This window comes from Schistocerca gregaria, chromosome 10 (genome assembly GCF_023897955.1).
Source record: "Schistocerca gregaria isolate iqSchGreg1 chromosome 10, iqSchGreg1.2, whole genome shotgun sequence".
Lineage (NCBI taxonomy): Eukaryota > Metazoa > Arthropoda > Insecta > Orthoptera > Acrididae > Schistocerca > Schistocerca gregaria.
In genome coordinates, this window is record NC_064929.1 from 215,508,233 (window position 1) to 215,532,740 (window position 24,508).

General features: G+C 39.5%; 1 protein-coding gene across 1 annotated transcript in view; it reads right to left on the minus strand.

Moving 5' to 3' along the window:
- Positions 1 to 483: 483 nt before the first annotated feature.
- The window catches only part of LOC126293336 (alpha-(1,6)-fucosyltransferase-like), a 230,171-nt gene continuing 206,146 nt past the window's right edge, over positions 484 to 24,508 (minus strand). The window contains exon 5 of the mRNA XM_049986529.1: positions 484 to 522. Within this exon, the coding sequence (XP_049842486.1) occupies positions 511 to 522 (12 nt within the window). The 3' untranslated portion in view covers positions 484 to 510. The remainder of the gene's footprint in view (positions 523 to 24,508) is intronic.

Genomic DNA, 24,508 nt, shown 5'->3' on the forward strand with positions numbered 1-24,508 from the left:
TCAACATCTGTCATGTTTGTCATGTTCCCTGGTGCTACTATGCTTCACTGTACATAACACCAGTTGTAACACCACCTTCTCTTTGGCTGATTGAATGTGCTTTATGCTAACACTGAATAGATGATCACCTGTAATAATAGTTGTTAGCTGGCATTGCTGATCAGTTCCAACTTGACTTCTTGCAGTGCGTCTTTTCCTCAGTGTGAGTGCTTCACTGAAAGGGAGCGGTGTTTCTGCTATCTTTAGCCATGTAAATTATTTCTGATACTGAGTTTGCTTTAAGCACTGTATTTTCTCCCAGAGACTTAAACAATTACAGTTCACAACTACATGACAATAACTCTTAATATGGATCTTTACTCAAAATCAACCAGTCTCTTTCATATCTTTTCTACTTCTATTGACATTCTTGAAGTTGTGTGCTTCTGTATTCTCTGGTGGTCCTGCAAAGTTCCCTCAACTGGTGGCAACATGGAATAGTGTGCTCCATCAGCAAGTGGAGACCCACACTCACCACTCAGGCTGCAACACACAGGTAGTGGCTTATTTCACTTCTCTCGGTACAAAAAGAGAACTCTCATCTCATCTCTATACTATTTCTACAAAGTCCTTCTAGGCTATATATAATCTTTGTATTTCATTCACATGGCCTTCCTCCATACTCTGAAGAGAATAACAGTGTGGAATTTCGTGAGAAGATTCCATCGCAACAAAGAACGCCGTTCTTTTAATGATTTCCAGCCCATTTTTGTGACCCTCTCTCCCATATTTTGATAATACAAAACATGCTGCCTTTCTTTGAATTTTGTCGATGTACTCCCTCAGTCCTGCCTGGTAAGGATCCCACACCACGCAGCAGTATTCTAATGGAGCACGGACAAGCGTAGTGTAGGCAGTCTCCTAAGTAGGGCTGTTACATTTTCTAAGTGTCCTGCCAATAAATCGCAGCCCTTGGTTAGCCTTCCCTACAACATTTTCTATGTGTTCTTTTCAATTTAAGTTGTTTGTAATTGTAATACTTAGGTATTTAGTTGAATTTATGACTTTTTATTACAAGTTATCTTTGTTTATCCAATGAGGTAATTATTCAAGATTTCATAGTAATAAAATCTGATATGCTTCAGTGGTTCATGGGGATTGCATTGGATAACGTTGTGAAAGCTGCACAATATTTCAACAAGACAGCCATTCGTCATCTTCAGGTCTTTACTGACATGCTGCTGTAGTTGCTCAACAATATGTCACTGCCACACTACAAAATGGCAGACACCGATTGGTGGGGTTATAATGTCATCATAAACAAATCACAGAGGATTTTGACATCCGAATCCCCCTGTCAGAAACACAAGCCATGGTCCTTGCATGCACAATGCAGGAAATGTGCAGAAACAAATCAGTGTTCAATGTCTACTCTTATAACGAGTTGAACCTGTGTAAAACTTTTAGCTGTATTCCATCGAGGACTTTGTCCATAATTTCTTCTATTTAACTTTACCAGTTCAGCACACAGTATAAGCTTATAATTTTAATGTAATGCAACTTTACCTTTTCTGAAGAAGATACCCTTAGTGGTATTGTATTGAAACCTGGTTGAGGCTTATTGCAGTAAACTTCAAGCAATCGGTTGCTTGCATACATCATTTACAGGGTATGGAGGTGATCGGGGCAAAAATGTATTTGTTTTAATTTGCATATCATACCTGGAGCACACTCTCCTCTATTTTGAGACAATACAAAATGAGCTGCACTTCTTTGAACTTTGTCGGTGTTCTCTGCAAATCCTATCTGATGCAGATCGCATATCATGCTACAGCACTCCAGAAGAGGGCAGACAAGCATAGTGTAGGCAGTCTCTTTAGTAGATCTGTTCCATTTTGTAAGTGTTTTGCCAATAAGTCACAGTCTTTTGTTCATTTTCCCCAGGACATTATCGATATGATCATTCCACTTTAAGTTCCTCATAATTGTAATCCCTAAGTATGTACTTGAATTCACAGGCTTTATCTTTGTGTTATTTATTGTATAACCAAAATTTGGTAGATTACTTTCAGTTCTCATGTGGATGACTCCACACTTTTCATTATTTAAAATGAATTGTCACTTTTCAAACTGCACATATATCTTGTCTAATTCATTTTGCATTTGGTTTTGATCATCTGATGACTTAACAAGATGGTAAATAACAGTATCATTTGCAAACAATTCAAGGGATCTGCTCAGATGGTCTCCTACATCATTTATATACTGTAGGAATAGCAGAGGGCCTATAACACTTCCTTGAGGAATGCCAGATATCATTTCCATCTTACTTGAAGGCTTTCTGTCAGTTACTATGAACTTTGAGCTTTCTGACAGGAAATCACTAGTCCAGCCACACAATGGGGGCAATACTGTGTAGGCACTTAATCCGAGTTATTTGTGAGGTGTGGTGTCGAAAGCCTCCTGGAATTCTAAAGATACGGAATTAATTTTACATCCACTGTTGATAGCACTCATTACTGTGAATCAAGAGTTAGTTGTCTAATGAGAATGACATTTTCTTAATCCATATTCACTATTTGTCAATAAATAACTTTGTTCAAGGTAATTCATAGTATCTGAACACAGTATATGTTCCAAAATCCCACAGCAAATTGATTTTAATGTTATGGGTTTGTAAATCAGCAGATTACTCCTATTTCTTTATTATGTATTGGTGTGACCTATGCAACTTTCCGGTCTTTAGGGCTGATCTTTCGAAAAGTGAGCACTTGTATCCAGTTGCTAAGTAAGGAATTAATGTATTAGCATACTTGAAAAAGAATCTAACCGATATACGATCTCGACCACAGGCCCTTACTTTTATTAAGTGATTTAAGGTGCTTCCCAACATCAAGGATATCTACTTCTCAATTTGCCATGGCATTTCCCCATAATATTTAAGTCATGTCTGTCTAGAAATTGTGTGGAACCAAAAATGCATGTGGCCACCCCGTCCTAGGAGGGAGAGAGGAGAAGGATGTAAAAGATGGCCAGCTAGTATGGACCACCAGAAGTAATTCATTAACGCTTCATTGACAACATTAAGTTTTCTTTCATGCCCTGAAGCTGCGAGATGCTACAAGCAAAAGTTTCCACAGTTCCAACATGCCAATGCAACCTGTCCTTCAAGACAGAAGCAGTTAATTCCATCAGCTCTCTGCTGAATGAACTAGCATGCCACACCATACATTTAACCAATAGAAAACATAAGAAGCAGGTCATGTTTGTGGTTGCTGGAACATCTTGGAGAGGAGAGCACAGTGTAGATGCTCTCTTGGGCTTCAGCCTTCAAACAAAGTGTTTGGAGTGTGCACTCTGCCTTTGGCCCAGTTCACCCTGACCTGCCACCAGCTACACAATCATGAACCACCACCTCTCACATGTCCTATTCTGTTTGTTTCATGCTGCACCTTGACAGGCTGCTAAGGTGAGCATTTCTCTGAGTACCAAGAATGTATTAAATTTCAATGAGTTTCATTCTTTAATTTTGTAAAACTCGCCTCTCAAACCCCCTCTCATATCCTGACCATGCTGCTCCTCTTTCATGCCTGCACAGAGGTGTCCAAATATGTTTAAATGTCTGTGGAGGAATGGGAGCACCTTCTTCCTCAAGATCCACAACCAGAGAATGTAGTTGGATGTTGGGCACTGGGGTCTGGAGCAAATTTGACTTTATAACTCATCCCAAAAATTCCCTTTTGTTCAGATGGGAACCTTGGACAGACCAGTCCATTCCAGGAATGTAACAGTCCTCAAACAATTGCCTCACGAATGCTGCTTTATGACAGGGTGCTTTGTCATGCTGATACAAACAATTATTGTCTCTGAACTTTTCTTCTACTGTACGAAATACAAGGCTCTGTAAAATCCTTCAGCATTTAGCATTTTCTTAAGCACAATAATGGGACGACACTCTAATCACAAGAAATATCTCGATGTCATAACTCTGCCTCCTCCATGCTTCACTGTTGGTCCTACACTTTGTGGTGGGTAACATTCTCCAGTCATTCGCCAGACCTAAACTGTAAGTCCAGATCCCTGGTTTACAGTAATGTCACTCTATACACTGTATCAAGTGTTGCTTAGCACTGAGTATAGAAGGGTGTGACTTATCAGGAGCTGCTAAACTATTGTACCCCATTATTTTTAACTCCCTACACACAAGTCATTGTGGTATCTGTGCTGCTGGCAGCACTTTGGAACTGACAACCGATTTCTTTGGTTACTTTCATACAGTGTTTTTACAACCACTCTCCACAGTGCTCAAAAGTCCCAATCCATCAGTACATGAGGTCTGTCTGGTATTGGTTTAACTGTGGTTGTTGCTTCACATTTCCACTCAACAAAACCTCACCAACGGTGGACTTGGGGGGCACCTTTAGAAGGGTTGAAATGCCCCTAATGGACTTGTAACTCAGGTGATGTCAAATGACTAGTCCATGTTGGAAGTCTCTGTGATCTCCCCTTGTGAAGAATTCTGCCTCTGGTTGTGCTGCAGCACCCAACGGTAACATAGCTGATCAGCGTAGTTACTCACCAGGTCAGTGGCATGTGGAGTTGCTGCCAACATCAGTACTACTAGCCTTTTGACTTGAAGATCACGGTCCACTTGGTGCCTTATGTAACAACAGTCAGTATACCATTTGGTGCATTTGCAGCCACAGCCACAGCTCTGTATAACAATACATGAATATTTTAGAACAAAGCCAGCAGAAATCACAAGATTGTCATGTAAGTACCAGGAGGAAGGTAATATGAGCAATAGAGGCAACAGGCAAATAAGTGATCAGCATCCAAGAGATGTTCAATAAGAAAATTTCATGCTGCTCTGGTCTTGAATCTTGAACACTTGTTTTATCCAGTTCTCTACACTAGTCTATCCTCTGTATTACTACATCTACATACATATTCTGCACACCACTGAAGTGCATGGCAGAGTGTACTCACCATGCACTACAGGTCAATGGTCCTTCCCATTCTATTCATGTATGGAGTGCCATTGTTAGTCTATAATTAGTGCTATAATTGCTCTAGTCCTGTCTTTGCAGCCCCTAGAGGAGTGATACATTAGGAGGAGGGCAGTGGGCTGTTGCACATTCTGAGATTTTTCACTTAATAGTGGTTATTGTTACTATGTAAGTTAGCCTTTACAAGATAATTTTCAAGCATATGCCAATTCAGCTTTCTCATCCTTTCCTTGGTGCTCTCCGCAAAGCAACCTACATCCATCCAAACCAGCCTGCTGTAATCAAGCCTAGGTGACATTCTAGAATTTGTACCCTCACCCTATCCCCACGACCATACTTCTTCTCCATTACCAGACAGCCTACCTGATCTTTTTTAAGTGAGTGACATGTGCATAGCCACTGCTCACTGTCCCAAATAAATAATGGCTGAATGTTGCAACAACTCCTTTGCAGCATACCACACGAAGCTGTTCATATAGCTCCATTGGATCATCTGTCCACCAATTCCAGTTCACTTGTTTACATTTAGTTCTTCTTTTAAGGTTAAGAGTTCTGGCATATGACAACTCTGACTTCAGCTATTGTCTCTAATTTGTCTTTCTGCCATTTGTGATATGGATTCATTACCTTGTGAGTGTGCCATTTCTAATGTGAGTGAGTTAGGTGACAGCCTGAATACTACCTCATGTGATTATGAACTTAATTTCTTTTCTTCCTTACACAACTGGAATAAGGCAAGTGTCAACTGCCAATAAGAAATAATGATGTACTCATCTAAGCAAGCAATGTTCTTTTGTTTCCTGACTGAAATAATGTTAAGCGAAGATATGCTGGCCTCAACTCAAACATTGGTCCGAACACCATAGTACTTTACCAAGAACAGTATCTTACTGGAGGTGCTGTGCTGCTATCTTCCTCTGATCTTTGAACTACTTAACCACGTATTTATAAAAAGACCAACAGTTTAATGAAAACTCCAAAGCACAGTTCAACTTGGAATTTATTGTAATAGGTTTAAGAATCAATATCTGAGAATATGCATCTGTAGTAATTTAAAGTTGATTGAGTACATAAAACTAGTAATAGAAAGGCAAATGCCAGATGGATTCATTGAAAGAATCCTGAGAATGTGTAGTCCACCCACAAAGGGGGTAGCCCAGAAAACATTCATTCGACCAGTACTGGAGGTCTGCTTGTCAGTTTGAGCATCTACAAGGGAAGAAGAGTATGAAGGATGGGTGGGCGGCTGTTACCCCTCTTAAAATCTGCAACACACATTTCTAATTGCTGTTGTTATGTAGTATTATGTCTAGTGGCACGTCCGTGTCACTGTATGGAAATTTCTGACACGAATGTTACCTGTCTTGAGCATGTTCCTACAGTGTGCTGCATCTCCTTTTATCTTTCGTGTCATCCAGATATTGAATTATTCTTCTTCCTTATCCTGTATTACATTTGTTTTCCCTCCTATGAAATTTTGTATTTACCTGTTATTTGTGAGTATGTGTGTGATCCTGTCAGACTTCCTCTGAATAATTGTATACAGAACAGTTTCCTTCTCTGCTACTCTTTTCAGTATATAATCATTTGTCTCTGATCTGTCTTCTTGATCTTCTCCAGCATTGCATTTCAAAACTTTCCAGGTTTTTTTTCTAAATTTTTCTCATGGTCCATGTCTCTGCTCCATACTGCCAATGCTCCAGATGTAGGAATTCCTCAGTTTCTTCCTTAATTCCATGCCCAACTTGCTGGTCAGCCAAGTGCTCTTCTTGCTGAATGTGGTTTTAACCATACCAATTCCTGCTCAAATTTCATTTGTGCATTGGGCATCCTTTGTCAGCAAGCTTTCCAAGTACTTCAGTTGCATCACATTCTCAATTTTCGTCAGTTTGATTGTTCAGTGTTGACTTTCATCCTGTATTTTCTTATAGTATCCACCAGCTGGTTCATTACATGTTGCATTTGTCTTTGATTTTTGGCTAACACCAGCAGGTCATCTGCATACTTGGTGGTGCTGATGAGTTGTACCACTTGTTGTTGTGGCCTTCAGTTAAACGACTGGTTTGATGCAGCGCTCGATGCTACTATATCTTGTGCAAGTCTCTTCATCTCAAAATAACTGCTGCAACCTACTTCCCTCTGAATGTGCTTATTGTATTCTTCTCTTGGTCTCCCTCTACAATTTTTACCTCTCACACTTCTATGTAGTACTAAATTGGTGATCGCTCAATGTCTGAGAAAGTGTACTATCAACTGATTTCTTCTTCTAGTAAGGTTGTGCCACAGATTTCTTTTCCCACCAATTCTATTTAGTATCTTCTTGTTAATTATGTTGTCTACCCAACTAATTTTCAGCATTCTTCTCTAGAGCCACATTTTAGAACTTTCTATTCTCTTCTTGTCTAAACTGCTTATTGTTCATGTTTCACTTCCATACATTGCTATATTCCAGGCAAACACATCCACAAAAGAGTTCCTAACACTTAAGCCTATATTCAATGTTAACAAATTGCTCTTATTCAGAAATGTTTTTCTTCCCATTGCCAGTCTACATTTTATATCCTGTCTACTTCAGCCATCATCACTTATTTTACTACCCAAATATCTACCTTAGGTACTACTTTAAGTGTCTCTTTTGCTAATCTAATCATCTGAGCATCGCCTGATTTAATTTCACTAGATTCCATGATTCTTTTTCTTGCTTATGGTGATGTTCATCTTGTATCTCCCTTTCAAGGCGCTAAACTGCCCTTCTAATTCTTTTCTTCTCTCTGACAGAATTACAAAGTCATCAGGAAACCTCAAACTTTTTATTTCTTCACCCTGAATGTTAACTGCTTCACCAAATTTTTCTTTTGTTCTCTTTACTACTTGTCAGTAATGTAGAAATTGAATAACATAGGGGACTGGTCACAATCCTGCCTCATTCCCTTCTCAACCAATGCCTGCCTTTCATGCCCCTCAACTCTTACAACTGCCTTCTGATTTCTCTATGAGTTATAAATAGCCTTTTGCAACCTGTATGTTACCTGTGCTACCTTCATAATTTCAAAGAGAGTGTTCCAGTCAGCACTGTCACAAGCTTTTTCTAAGTCCATAAATGCTATAATTGTAGGTACGGCTTTCCTTAACCTATCTTTTAAGAGAAGTTGTAGGATCTGTATTGCATCATGGATTCATACTTTTCCCTGTACTCTAAACTGATCTTCTCCACAGTTTGTCCATTCTTCTGGAAGGAATCCATGTTAATATTTTGGAACTATGACTTATTAAACTGATAGCTTGGTAATATTTACACCTGTCTGCACCTGCTTGCTTTGGAATTGGAATTATTATATTCTTTTTTCAGCCTGAGGGTATTTCTCTTGCCTCGTACATCTTGCGCATCAGATGGATGAATTTTGTTATAGCTGGCTCTCCCAAGGTTATCAGTAGTTTTCAAGGAATGTGGTCAACTCCTGGGGCCTTGTTTTGACTTAGGTCTATCAGTGCTCTGTCTAATTCTTCTCAGTCTCATCTTTATCTATGTCCTCTAACATTTTTATAATACTACTCTCAATTACATCTCTCTTGTGTAAGCCCTCTACATACTTCTCCCACCTTTCGGCTTTCCCTTCTTTGCTAAAACTGGTTTCACATCTGGTCTCTTGATAGTCATGCAGCTGCTTCTCTTTTCTCCAAATGCATTTTTAATTTTCCTGTATGCAATAATCTATCTTTCCCCTAGTGCTACATGCTTCTAAATTCTTCCATTTAAATACTTTACACATTTCTGCTTAGCCATATTGCATTTCTCGTGTGTTAGGTGCCGTCCACCTAACCTTCATAACCTCTTGGTTCATCCCTATGAAATCCCCAAACCACCTTCCCTACCTTCTGACTCCTACCCTTGTAATCGCCCCCCAGTGTAAAACCCGTCCCATGCACCCTCCTACCAACACCTACTCCAGTCCTGTAACCGGGAAGATGTACAAGATCAAAGGCAGAGCCACGTGTGAAAGCACCCACGTGATTTACTGACTGAGTGCCTACACTGTGAAGCTTTTTATGTGGGAATGACCAGCAACAAACTGTCCATTCGCATGAATGGACACAGGCAGACAGTGTTTGTTGGTAATGAGGATCACCCTGTGGCTAAACATGCCTCGGTGCACGGCCAGCACATCTTGGCACAGTGTTACACAGTCTGGGTTATCAGGATGCTTCCCACTAACACCAACCTGTCAGAACTCCGGAGATGGGAACTTGCCCTTCAGTATATCCTCTCTTCTCGTTATCCGCCAGACCTCAATCTCCGCTAATTTCAAGTTGCCACCACTCATACCTCACCTGTCTTTCAACAACATCTTTGCATGTGTACTTCCGACTCGACTAACATCTCTGCCCAAACTGTTAGCCTTTACAAATGTCTGCTTGTGTCTGTGTATGTGCCGATGGATATGTGTGTGTGTGTGCAAATGTATACCTGTCCTTTTTCCCCTTAAGGTAAATCTTTCCACTCCCGCGATTGGAATGACTCCTTCCCCTCTCCCTTAAAACCCACATCCTTTCGTCTTTCCTTCTCCTTCCCTCTTTCCTGAAGAAGCAGCCGTTGGTTGCGAAAGCTTGAATTTAGTGTGTATGTTTGTGTATCTATCGACCTGCCAGCGCTTTTGTTTGATAAGCCACATCTTCTTTGTTTTTAGATATATTTTTCCCACGTGAAATGTTTCCCTCTATTATAAACACAAACAGATACACAGATACCTATGTCCCCACATTGTGCCAGCTAGACTGACAATACCAGTGCTATATTGTGCCAGAGGGGCTTGCTGTGGTGGGGATAGTATTGGGTGGGGCGGATACAGGGAGAGGGAGGCAGAAGGTAGGAAGAGGAACACAGGAAGGGCGAACTGTTGGATGGAGTTTGTGGGGATAGTGGGTTACCCGAGATTCAGGTCAGGATGATTACAGCAGCAGAGGATGTGTTGTAAGGATTACTCCCATCTGTGGATTCGGGGAAGCTGGTGGTGGAGGGAAGGTTCCAGATGGCTTGGGTTGTGAAACAGCCATTGAAATTGAGCATGGTGTGCCACTGGTTGTTCAACTATGTTCTTGACAGTAGTTTGGCAGTGGCCACTCATCCTGATGAATGATTGGTTGGCATTCATCGCAAAATAAAAGGCTGTGCAGAACTCGCAGCAGAGTTGATATGACATAGCTGCTTTCATAGGTGGCCTGGCCTCAGATGGTGAGGATAAGTGCTTGACAGGACTGGAGTAGGAGGTGCTTGGTAAGGGTGGATTGGGCAGATGGCAGATCTTGCACTTTTGTCTGCCACAGGAATCATATCCCTGGGGTAAAGGCTTCAGAGTGGAAGTGGCATAGGAATGGACTAAGATGTTGTGTAGGTTGGGTGGGTGATCGAACACACTTTAGGAAGTGCGGGGGGATTTTCGTAGGATGTTCCCAGCTTCAGGACAGAGTGAGCGATAATCAAAGACCTTGTGAAGGATATGATTCAGTTATTCCATTGGTTGATGAGGGGGCACTCCTTTGTGGCTGGTTCTTGGTGGTAATGGTGGGAGACCTTGGGACATGTAAGGATATGGCATGGGAAATCTGTTTGTGGACTAAAGACCTTTGCGAGGCCTTAAACGTATTGTGCAAAAGAGTTATTTTCTCTACCGATGTGTTGTCCACAGTTGGGTATCCTGTATGGAATGGATTTTTGTGGTATGGAAGGTTTGGCGGCTATCAAAATACAAGAATTGTTGGTGGTTAATGGGTTTAATGTGAACAAAGTGGTGGATGGACCAATCAGAAAGGTAGAAGTCAAAATTCAGAAAGATGGCCCATTGGAGATGAGGAGGACCAGATAAAGCAGATGGGAGAAATATTGTTGAGGTTGTGACAGAATGTGGATTAGGTGTCATGTTCCTGAGTCCAGATTATGAAGATATCATCAATGAATCTGAGCCAAGCTAGGGATTGCAAGTTTTGGGACACTAGGAAGATTTTCGCTAGATGGCCCATAAATATGTCGGCATAGGAGGGTTCCATGCAGGTGTCCATGGCTATGCTGTGGATAAGTTTGTAAATTTTCTGTTGAAAGTAAAAGTATCTGTGGGTCAGGATATAGTTGGTAAGGTATATGAGGAAAGAGATTGGAGGTTTGGAGTCTTGAAGGACATTGGGAGAGGTAATGTATGATCGTGGCAAAGTCATGGGCATGACAGATGTTGTGTGTAGGGTGGTGGCATCAACCATGACTAGTAGGGATTAAGAAGATAAAGAGATAGGGATGGTAGAAAGTTGGTGAAGGAAGTGGTTAATATTGTCAATGTAAGAGGCTAGGTTTCAGGCAAGTGGTTGGAGGTACTGGTCAACAAGAGCAGAAATTCTTCCAGAGGGATCACAATAGTCAGATTCAATGGGGCATCCAGCATTGTAGGTTTTGTGGATTATGTGGAAGCTTGGTGTATGAGGTGTTGTTACGATGAGATGGAAGATGATTTCAAGTGTGCAGATAGACTCCGTTAAAGGAAGAAGATGTGTGAGTAAAGTCTGATACTGCAGTCTCCCCTTCAGACTAAAAGCATACAAAATTTGTTCAATGCAAATAAAATACTTGTATTATTGTTCATTCCATCTCCACCACAGAATGCAATTGTGCTCCGTTAGACAAGAACTGGGCCCAAAGCAACATCATTGTAACCAAAAAGCAATTGCACTTAATCCTTGCATCCAGTTTTCTTGTACGTCATCACAGACTTGATGAATTATCTAAAATATGAAATACATGTATGAAGGGCTGTTTAAAGAACATTTTTCTGCACAAGCAACTTATTATCTCCCCTCCTCCCCTACTTTCTCCCGCATTTCTGATCATCCACATTCATCTGTTTCAGTATCCACTACTAATTGTAATACACTATACATACAAATCTTGCTTCTCTCAGCTTGGTGCCCCAAGCATCTGCTATTAGTTGTCATATGTCCTCTCTAGAATTCTGGTAGTTGTGGTTGTGGTGCCTCTCTGTTTGGCACCCCCAGCCCCAGTTTGTGTCACTTGTGTCTTAAACTGGTCCTTTCTGTATGGTGTTTGTAACATAATTGTTAGACATTATCTGAATAGAGATTAAATATTTTAACAATTTACAGCAGTTTTGAACAAGTTTTCCTTAAGTAACTGAGTTTACGGGGACAGCAAGTTTGCAAATGACGTCATAGTACTTGCTAGTGTGTTTACAGAGCTCTTTTTTCACCTCTAATGGTGAGAAATTGCCTTAAACATATAAACTGTACAGTGAGTAGTTGCCTTTCCCCCTTCCATTATTCCTACTGCATTGTTTTATTAATATACAATTCTGATAAAATAATGTCACATAATGAGCCAGTTAATTACAAAAAACACCAAGTATCTGGGGCAGTTCTGCAGTGCTTTGCAGGCCCGTTAACAGCCACACACTCACTGACCCTCCTACCTACCTTGTTGAGAGCGCAGACGAGCTTGCGGGTGATATTGCAGTCCTGCGGGTTCTCCAAACTGTGCAGCTGCCTCCAGGGTCTCCAATGTCTGACTGTAAGGACCTGTCCTCGAGAGACAGTTAATTTAAATGTTGATTAACAGTTCACCAAATGATATGAGCTGGAGAATATAGAAAAAAGTAATGGTGTAAAAAAAAAAAAAAACCCTCAGGAACAGGAGGTATCATAGTAGTTTTGGAATATGCACAAATAGCTGCTAAATGAATCTGTTTACTGTTCTACCTGTTACAAACTAAGATATCATTATTGGGCCTCAAAAAATCAACCTCAGCTACACAGGATAAGTCATAAATGAGGAAAAATACAAGATGAAGCAGCTAAAACACACCATACAAAACATACACGAAAGTAGAAAATATATCAAGGTATGGTTTTCACTAAGTTATAGCAAGTGGTGTGGTGAATTTTCTGACATACATAAGAAATTTTTAATGTTTATTACTGCCAAATTATGACACTAGCTTAGTTATTTTTAAATGGATCTATATATCTTTTTCTATGGCTTCAAAGGGTATTTCAAACCCATAGTGTGTGGAACTTAGTATCAAGATAACAGCATCTGCCGTACTGTTCCAAAAGTAAGTAATCTCTTAACTTGGTTATGGTTCGAGTGTACATCATTATGAAAGTCATATCAGGTGCTCAAAATGTTGCTTAATTCTTCCGGATCTGTTAAGAGCTGTAGTTATTTGGATGAAACAGGAAGTAATGTTGGTACCACACATGGATTGCCTTATCTCAGTTGTGATGTTTCCTAGTAACTTCTGTTGGGGACTACATAGCCATATACATTTAAAATTCCTGTCAGTGAAAGAGGGACCAATGATATGATTACTATAAAGTTTGCACAGCATACTGGGTGACCAAGGTAACTGCTTATCCATTTCTTTCAACCAGTGTGGATTTTCAAGTGGACAGATAGTGCATATTGTGAAAATCTATTTTCTCATGATTTGTAAATGATGCTTCATCCATGAACAAAATCTTACACAGAAACACTGCATTCATAGATTCCAGAACAGTCACATAAACTGTTGATGGAATGAAAGGTGGAAATGGTAAAATGGGACGGGATGAGCTATTCATAGAACACTCCTTTTGACTAATTCCTCTCATCTGCTAGAGCTTCCAAATGGTGACATGTTGCTTTTGTGTTACTGCAATTACAATGCAAGTTCCTTTTCTCTCATGTATTACTATTCTTTCTTCAAGGATGGAAATATGAAGAGTAAAATGCGATTCTTGAATTTATCATTATGTTTGCAAATGAAGATCGTGTGGGATTGGCACAATCGGGACACGTTTCAGTACAGGATAGTACCACTGCTCTAACAGTTGGACGACACTGATCATAAACAAAAACTGTATCCACATTTTCAACTGTCATCTAATTGTGAAAATCCGAATACCTCCCCAAACCTCCTGTTGTTATAATTGTTCAACAAAGGCTAATAGGCTTCACACATACTAGTGAACACACAAACTGTAGTAGGTTTATGTGTTGAAAGAATGGGCAGTCTCACACTACACGAAGTTTAAGCTGTGAACAGTGTGTGGTTGATGGCTCTAGAGACAATGCCATTTACAATGTGGAATAAGTTGAGCAGTCCGCCACTTTCTCCTCATAGGTCATGCAAGCACACAAGTCTCTAAAAGTTCCCTTCAATTTACCCAAGAAGTAGCTGTAATAACATAAATTGCTTGAAGACCAGTCTAACTTAGAATATGTTTTGTTCTTAAAATATTTGACAAAGAGAGAAAATTTTTTTGCAAAAATTATAGCTCTTCCTACCTCACCATAAAGTGTATCAAAATGCAAGCATTGATCATTGATAACACATGCAAGGCTGGTCTGCATATCTTCTTCAGCTTGTTTAAGGTATGTGTGGATACACATGCTATTTTTCTTAAAGTAGCTATTCATGGATGTATTTATTAGTGAGGAGAAGTAGCAGCTAAAATATTTCAAGAACAGTATATTTTTACATTTAGTTGAAGTGGTCTTTAAGCAGTTTATGTTGTTATAGCTATCATTTTAAAATGGCATTATAAGCCATAATCACAATTGTGGTGCATAAATAATGTAATAATATTCTTCGTGATGATATAAATAAAATAGAAAGAAACTTCCACATGGGAAAATATATTAAAAACAAAGATTCCAAGACTTATCAAGCGGGAAAGTGCCGGTAGATAGGCACAATGAATAAAACACACACACACACACACACACACACACACACACACACACACACACACACACACACAGAATTTCGAGCTTTCGCAACCGGCGGCCGCTTCGTCAGGAAATAGGGAAGGAAAAAGAAAGATGAAAGAATGTGGGTTTTAAGGGAGAGGGTAAGGAGTCATTCAAATCCCGGGAGCGGAAAGACTTACCTTAGGGGGAAAAAAGGATAGGTACACACACACACACACACACACACACACACACACACACACACACACACACACACAAGCAGACATAATATGTCTGGGACTACTGCATAAGGGGAACATAACAATACTGTTGTACACAAAATACTTTTATTGTGTATTTTCTGATGGCAGTACCACACAGCTCGTAAGCATTTGAGAAAACATCATTGTTCCACCACCAAGATATCATCATTAGTTATTCTGTATATCAAGGGAGATAACTCATGAAATGCATTTCATATGTAACTGTCAATACAATACTATCTGATGAAGGGTTTCTGTTATATTGTACAAAATTCAGTCAATTGATATTAGCTATAAACCATATGGAACTATTGTTTTATCACTTAGTGTATTAATTTTCACAGTGTGCATGTTATCATTAATAAGATACTGTGTATGTAACTATGTTCCTACACTTTGTCAGCCTACATATTATAGTTCACTACGGTTAATGTTTCCTGTAAGGAATCAGAACCTAACTGTGAGCACACGTACATATTACTTCAAGTTACTAACGTATCATGCATAAAAATGTACTTTCTTGTATTCCACTTACATTAAAACAAAAGTGTGTTGTTTCCCTCAAAGGTCACAGTGTAAGAAAAACATTATGCATATAAAATGTAAGGAGCAGAAAATTCATATAAAAGATAATACATAAACATCAGTCACTACTTATTAGCACCTCGTGACTCAATGCTAATGTTGGTGTAATACTAATAGTATGCTACTGCTTACAAAGTATTGATTGCCGAGTTTTTATTTATGACTGTCATAAATGTGCAGAGAAGCATATGATATAGATCATGTATAATGAAAGGATATTAGTCATCGGGGTCGTAACATACATATTTCTGTATGTCAACTGTCTGTATCATTTTTGGCTTGACTTGTGGAAGTAAAACAATTGTATAGTCAACAGTATAAGGTGTGTATCTACATGAAATGTTGGAATTAGTTGTATACATAGAATGAACATTGACAGTGTCTGCTACATTTCATTATTATTATTATCAATGTAAGGTACTTCAAAATTTGGCAGCAGGTAACATTGTATAAATGCATCATATTTAAGTAGTTGGTTATATGTCTGTACACTCTCAGCTCCAATACTTTCTGTGTTGTACTTTTAATTTCTATGACTTGTGATGAATGTTATGTTGTTTGATGCCATAAGCCATGTCAACTGTCTTATATCACTTTGTTAGTAGGTAACATGTTAGCATGTGAATTTTCATAAGCACGTACACCAAGATTCATTGTATTGACAGTGAAATACAAAATGCATTTCACAGGTTACCTCCCTTTGTACACAGGATATCTCACAATGGCCTAAGGATTGAAACTGGTCGTAAATTTTCAGCAGCTCTTGATAGTAGAACTGTGACATTATTTAATAAAACAATGGAAAATCGAGGAGGGAATGTAGCAATATTATGAGGACAATAGTTGCTACTTACCTTAGAGTGTAGATACTGAGTCACAGACAAGCACAACAAAAAGATTGTCACAAAATAAACTTCCAGCCAACAAGGTCTTTGTGAATAGTAGATGCCCCCCCCCCCCCCCCCCACACACACACACACGCGCGCACAAACTCGACTCACACTCACATATGACGACAGTCTCTGACTTCAGCTGTCAGAAGATGCCAGAAACTGTGATCTGTGTGCATGAGCTGCATTTGTGTGTGTGCGTGTCTGTCATCTATTTTTGACAAAGGCCTTGTTGACCAAAAGCTTATTTTGTGTAGTCTTTTTGTTGCGTCTATCTGCATCTCGGCATCAGCACTGTATGGTGAGCACCACATATCCTTTTAATAATACTGTTACATTATCAAAATACATTTATTGTGGTTTCATATTCCCTTTTTTTCTTTTGAGTTAAACAGACCACTCAGTGATGGCATAGAAAGACATAAACATCAGTAATTGTACGTTTTGTGTAAGCTGAGGATGAATCATGTAATGAAAGAATTATGACAGCAGCGGAAGCTTGCAGTGTCAGATTCAAGGTGAGCTCATTGTCAGTTGTTACAGGAGAAGGGGTGCGAGAGTTGATCTACATCCACACTTTGCACAGCGCTGCGGACTTAATGGAAGATGGTATTTCTCAGTGCTTCACGTACTGGTAGTTCATTCCATTCCATTTGCATATGGTGAGTGAGAAGATTGCTTAAATGCCTCAGCAGCAAACTTCCATATCAAACTAATAAAATTGCTCAAATATATGTCAAATGCAGACAATACACACTGCCTTCAAGATGGGAAACTTACGGAACAAAATTTGTGCAGAAAACAACTACATCACAGCAGCTGATTTCCTAAGAACTACAGCTACATTTTGATATTTAACTTTCTAAAATGCCCTTAAAACAAGCAGAATGTGGAAATATTGTCCTAATTATGTGTGTACCTACACTGAAATTTAGTGGCAACAATTTTCCAAAACCAATATGCTTCCGAAAGTTGTAGAACACACAATTGCAACATTCACATGTTGGTGAACTATGGAGACTCATTTTTCATGACACATGTAAACTCCCAAAAATTCTCAAAGATACATGGTACCTTGAATCATATAGATATATCTTGAAATTATGTAGTACATCAAGTAAAAGTAGAAATGTATGACTACATGAGCTTTACCCAGCATACTGAATGTCCAAATAACTTATGGGACTGCAGCCAGTAACATTATTGAACCCCACAAATATTTCGACATTTGAATCTCTCATCCTTTTTATGGCATGTGTACAGCAATTTAAATCCTCGGTCTCGAAGACTGTGAGAGAATAAAAAGGTCGGCAAAAGAATCTCCCGGATTTCCGTAAGTAGTGTTGCCAGCTTTCAGGTGCGGAGGGCAAATGGCTACAGCTAGAATAATAGCCATCTACAAAGCTGTGGTGTTTCCGCAAAGATGTACACAAAATTGCATTATCTGACTGGGAATTAATTGCACAAATCGGCCACACCGAGCCCACTGCAACTGTCTGGGACCATCAACTCTGTGACAGCACCATCACACAACCTGTGGTGCTGGTCATCAGATGTTATCAGTAGTGATATATTAACCAAATACAGGTAAGCAAGTAGCTTTAATCCTGTTCCTCTGTTGTTTCACCAGGGAGACAACAAGATCCCAAACATAATTCAAGCAAATGCATTCCATATCTATTTATAAAACATATAGTTTACAGCAGACAATTCAATAAGTACTCACACCACTCACTGAATTCATCTAAAAATATGCAGTGCATAATGATACATGCATAGGTACTGATAAAGTCAGTCTAAAAATAACTGGGTTTTGGACATAAACAGGAAATTTAAATTATATGTGAAATGTTTGGATCTACATTTACAAAGTAAATATATCTGACATATGGTCTCGACATCTACACAAAGGAAATAACAGAAGTCACCTTACATATATGTAAACATGCACAAATTCTGCATTAACAAGTTTCTTATCACCTCTGACACAACTATGCCAAAGGTAAACAGAGCAGTACTGTTTTGTCCCACTCAAAGCAGATAAATCTGTGAAGCCAACAAAGCATATCTGACATGTCTCCATTTTGCTTGTACAATATGCAGCCACATCCTCTGTCACCTGTGGTGTTTGTATGTCATGTTGAGGATGTGCCTCACATTGTCCTCTGCTGCTGCCGGTCACTGCTCAGTGTGTTTCCCATCTTGACCAGCTGTTTCTGCAGGTGCCATAGCTCTTCTGACATGTAGCCCCCACATCCCCTGAGTGTGCTGTGTGTCATGGTGCCTTACCACCCTTTACCACTGTTCTGGCTCATTATCTAGCTCTAGGACCAAAATTTAACAAACTGCTGTTGAAGTTGTTTTCGGTCAAAAGACACACAGAATCATTGTTGTACTCCTGTCAGCATGCACAGAGGCAGCAAAAGCTTTAAAACAATAAATTGTGAGGTTCGGTTTTGCGTTTGGATCTGATAACAAATAAACTCACTAGCACCCTATCACAAATAAATGAATATCATTGGTAACAATGAATTATTACAAATCAAAAGTGGGCAATAATTATTAATGAAGAATTGTAAGCAAAATATGCACAACACAGGGAATTTAAAGCTCCAAAATGTGGTTGGCTATGTAGAATTAAAATTCTGACAAAGACTGAGAATACTTGATGGATAAATTTATTCATCTGTAGATTTATTATGGCACACAGTTTTAATACACTACAAAGCTTCAAAACAGCATACACTACAGTGCAGAGCAGAGCAGAGCATTCAGTCTGGAAATATAATCACCTGGGCTGTGATTAAGCCATGTATTTTCAATATAATTTCTTCCAGGAGTGCTACTTAAACAGAGTATGTAATAGAATTTCTGTGAATTTTGTAAGGTGGGAGAGAGGCACTGACTGGAGTATAGCTGTGAGGGCCCAAAAAATAAAAAATTCCTTAGCATGTTTTATACTTTTATTGCAGTCTGTCAAAATGGACAAGAGCTTTATACCTAAATCAAGGGGTTCCTTAAAATTAGCAACGTGTGTTGTACTGCACACCCAACAGCACTCCATATTTGTGTGTTTCTGTGGTAGACTAGCAGTCCACAAGTAAAGGCACACCATGACAGGGTAGCAGGTTAGTAACACTTCCTCCCCGACTAAGCTGATGGAAGGAGATGTGAAATGGTCAGGTAGTTGTGTCCAGTGACAAGAATATAGTCAACTCAAGTCCTTCAGTATATTCTTGTGATTATTTTGTCTCTAAAACACACACACATGATTAGAATAGGAAATTTCTGCTGCCTTATATGCTGATAAGTGCATATTAATTGAAGACAATGAAAGAGAACAAATTATTATGTGCAAAGTAATATTACAAAGCTAAAAAATTAATGATAAATCCTTTAGACATTTTTAAGGTGCTCTATATTATTTCAAGACTACGCAGACATTAGAAATAAAATAGAAGATTCAAATGATAAACTTTGTAAAATTTTGTTGTGGCTGCTGTTTGTACCATACTTTTAATTTCTTGTAGACCCGTTATTCCTAGGCTACAAGTGAAATAGAAACAAAGAACTGTTTCATCAGTTACATGAGGATAAACAAAGAAAAAAAAATTAATACTGACTAAATTTCTAACACAGTATATCTCAAATGATGTCAGGCTTACAGAACAAAATGGAAGAATCAATGAGAATAAATTACAGTTATATTCTGACTTAACCAAGGCAACAAAATATGGGGAAACAGCAGAAAAAATGGACAGACATACACATCAAAACATGCTAGATAGCCAGATTCATGAAGAAAGAAGAAACCACATCAACATAGTTCCACACAGCATTGCTCAAGAATCTGTAATCTTTGCGAGATGGGAATTACTTTTAAAAATATCATAGAAATAGTCTCCCATACGGAGATCCGAATGGGGGACCGTTTTACCTCCGGAATATTTTTACCCAAGAGGACGCCTTCATCATTTAACCATACAGTAAAGCTGCATGCCCTTGGGAAAAATTATGGCTGTAGTTTCCCCCTTGCTTTCAGCCGTTCGCAGTACCAGCACAGCAAGGCCGTTTAGGTTAGTGTTGTAAGGCCAGGTCAGTCAATCATCCAGACTGTTGCCCCTGCAACTAGTGAAAAGGCTGCTGCCCCTCATCAGGAACCACATGTTTGTCTGGCCTCTCAACAGATACCTCTCTGTTGTTGTTGCAACTACGGTACGGCCATCTGCATCGCTGAGGCACGCAAGCCACTCCACCAACGGCAAGGTCCATGGTTCATGGGGGTAGAAGTCATTGTATGCCACCTGATATGATACACCATTGGAGTGGGGGGGTCTATGGCCCCACCCCTTACCGCCGCCCCAAGATGCTTCTACAAATTGACAATAAATAATATGCTCCTCTATGACCTGCTTTGCAAAGCAGAATCTCAGACAGTGCCGTATTCAGCAGTATTAGTCGCAACGCGCTAAGCGAACTGTCGCCAGTGTCCGTGGCGCTGTTGCATTTTTTTTGCGATGAACTTCTTCACGCTTTAACAGTGCCTATCGATCCATTGCTTTGCGGTAACTAAACGAATCCAAATTTCGATTTGTTGTCGAAACGACCGTCGGTGTTGCAGCTCTGATAATGGGTTTACACTGCTTCTTTATTTAAAGTCACGGGCGCTACCTTCCTTATCTCAGTTTTCCCCCATCCCCGCGTTGCCGAAAGTGTGAGAGAAACGTTAAACCTGTAGCAAAATATTAAGAGAGAGAAATTAACGTACTTAAGTTCGTAGTGTTTGTCCATTAGTTTAATAAACATAACATAGACTTCGGTCATAAATAATATATTCTTCACTATTTAGGACTGTTACGCTGGGGTAATCTTTTGATTCCGCGACTGTAGAAACCATGTAGTTTGGGACGAATAACTCCTCAAGCTATGTTTGGAGCGCATTTTCATCCAGAAACGAAGCTCCTTGAAGGTCGTTCGACAAAGTGAAAAAGGTGACAATTTGAGGGCGCAAGATCCGATTAATGAGATGGGTGCGGAATGACTTCCCAACACATCACATCTTTTGTTAGACTAACAGAATGCGGGCAGGTATTATCGTGGAGAAGCTTTGAAAGCAGTCTTCCTGGTCGTTCTCGGGTTGCTCCTGCTAGACATCTCAGTTGATGATAAATCTCGGCAGTGATAGTAATATTTCCGGGAAGCAAATCGAAGTATGTTTTGTGGATGCGCACAGGTCCTTGGATGAAAGTCTTGAGTAACGTGACGTACTTCCATTTTACGTCTTGGAATGTTTTCAACGCTTCGTGTGATGGGAATAAAAGACGGTGTCATCTGTTAATACTGTGTAGCCAATGTGAAAGCAGCAGGCAGAAGACTTGTTTCGAAGTAATACATTTGGAAGGTTGTAAACGAGAGTTATAAATTTAATTGCACCTTATTTGAGTCCCAGCTATTTAAGCTGTATTAGTATCTGCAAACCAAGGACGTATCAAACTGACATATTCGAAAAAGTGGTGAAATATTTCTTCGCTCTGTGTTACTGTGCGAGCACTCTAAGTGAATCAGTGCTTCTTAATTAAATCATGGGAGGAGATATGTGGCTCAGTGTTTTTGATTAAAACATGGGAGAAGGTTGGTGGATCAATGTTTATTAATATATCGAACGTGTGACTCTATTATGAATAAACATTGATCCACCTCCCTTCTCTCCATGGATCCATTTAGTGTGCTCGCGTAGATCTATTGCGTGGTCATTTCACCACCACATATTACTTTTTCATGCCTCTGCAATTAATGCACCTGCAGCAGTCTATAGCATTCGATGTCATAATCACAAAATATTTCTCTTGTAAGCCACTTATACACCTAAAAAGTGGCAAACAAAACAATCTCTTCAATTTCGGTGCACATTGCATCTCTTCTCGCCTCTCATTGTTTGTTTCAAAGAATCATCCCTTGGCTACGCTAAACTCTTGCGTTATTAAATTGCGCATATGAGCAGTAGATAAGTGCCGGCGCTAGCCCTCATCTAGACTTAAGTTGGTCTTTGTGCGGACAGTTGCTGTTTTGTTTAGACTCAAGCATTTCTTTCTTTTCTAAATGTTCGCAGAAAGATACCATTGCTTGTCACAAGAAATGATACAGCATGGGATATCTGAATTCTAATTCCACTCTTTGTTTTTTTCTGCAAGAATGTCTTGGCCACGTCTTTGAAACTGGATTTATCATGACCTCGCAGCTCTGAAAGCAAATATTTCTCAGTGGAGGTGAAGCTTACACCCAGCCCCCCCCCCCCCCCCCCCCCCCCGCCCGATGTCAGACACTTAGATCGGTATCAAACGTTGTGTGTATAAACCAAAACACGGATTTAGTGCAAAAATGGTTCATATGGCTCTGAGCACTATGGGACTCAACTGCTGTGGTCATAAGTCCCCTAGAACTTAGAACTACTTAAACCTAACTAACCTAAGGACATCACACATCCATGCCCGAGGCAGGATTCCTGCGACCGTAGCAGTCGCACGGTTCCGGACTGCGCGCCTAGAACCACGAGACCACCGCGGCCGGCACGGATTTAGTGCGGGCTGTGTGCTGTCGACGAGTAGAAGATGCGTAAGCGGTAATTAAAAGTAATACTAGAATTACAGAATATAATAAAATCGTATCTGTGAGTTCCTTTTTTTACAGATTACGCGTGAAACTGTTATATGAGAGAACTTTTTTTCCCACATATATAAAGCACGTTTCGAAGGTTGCAGCAATGTTCTTTTGGCAGTCTGCTTTCGCTTCGTTAGTCGAAAGTTGCAAACCTGTAGGGTACATTTTTAGAGACAGGTGTGCTGTTATCTGTATAAATATATGCTATAGATTTGCGACTTTCAACTAACGTAGCGAAAGAAGTCTGCCAAAAGAACATTGCTACAAATTCCAAAACTCCCTTTTAAATGTCAGAAAAAAAAGTTATCCCGTGTAACCTTTCCATGCGTAATCTGTAATAATAATAATAATAATAATAATACGTCATCAGTAGATTTTGAACTCCGACCTTCTTTATTGTTTTTAACAATAAAATTTATTCAGTTCAATTATATATAGTAGATATAAGGTATGCTTAAAATTCCATTACATTTCGCTATCAGTTTTCCATTTAGATAGTTATTTTTGTTTTAATGGCATTTCTGTGTTGAGTTAGTTTGTTTCATTTCTGAAACGTTTTCCGTTTGTATTTAATTTTTTTCTAGAATTCCAGTCTTTCTTTTTATTTTTTGTAATATTTGATTAAACCACTTTAATTACAAATAAGTTTTTGGCAACGATAAATGTGAACAATATTTTTCTAATGTATCAGAAAACGTAAGACAGACAATTGAGAGTTGATTATGTACTTAGTAAAACCAACAATGACCCTCCTTTCATCAAGTCAATACACTATCATTTTAACTATTCCCAGGGAGGGCATTGATGTAACATGTCCTGCATTCGACAGCGAAAGAAAACTTCACAGAACAATGGTCTGGCCCACTACCAACTCACCTACCAGTGATGAGATCCAGAGCGCACAGATACCATTTCCCAATACTCGGTAGTTCTAGGTGTTATCTTTAATTGGTTCAAATGGCTCTGAGCACTATGCGACTTAACTTCTGAGGTCATCAGTCGTCTAGAACTTAGAACTAATTAAACCTAACTAACCTAAGGACATCACACATATCCATGCCCGAGGCAGGATTCGAACCTGCGACCATAGCGGTCGTTCGGTTCCAGACTGTAGCGCCTTGAACCGCACGGCCACTCCGGCCGGCTATCTTTAATTACCTCTTACACATCTTCTATTGGACCACAGCACAAACTAAACCGGTGTTTTGGTTGACACTCTATAGACACAAAACATTTGGTACCGATCTGAATGTATGTGTGACATCTGGAGGTTTGGGTGTTACTTTATGCATGCCAATTTGGGCTTGTGTAGCACAGTGAGAATGACTCAGCAGATGTCTGAATGAGCCCAGTCAGCTGGCATATTTATGTTAAGCTACTCTGCAGATTAATTGCTAG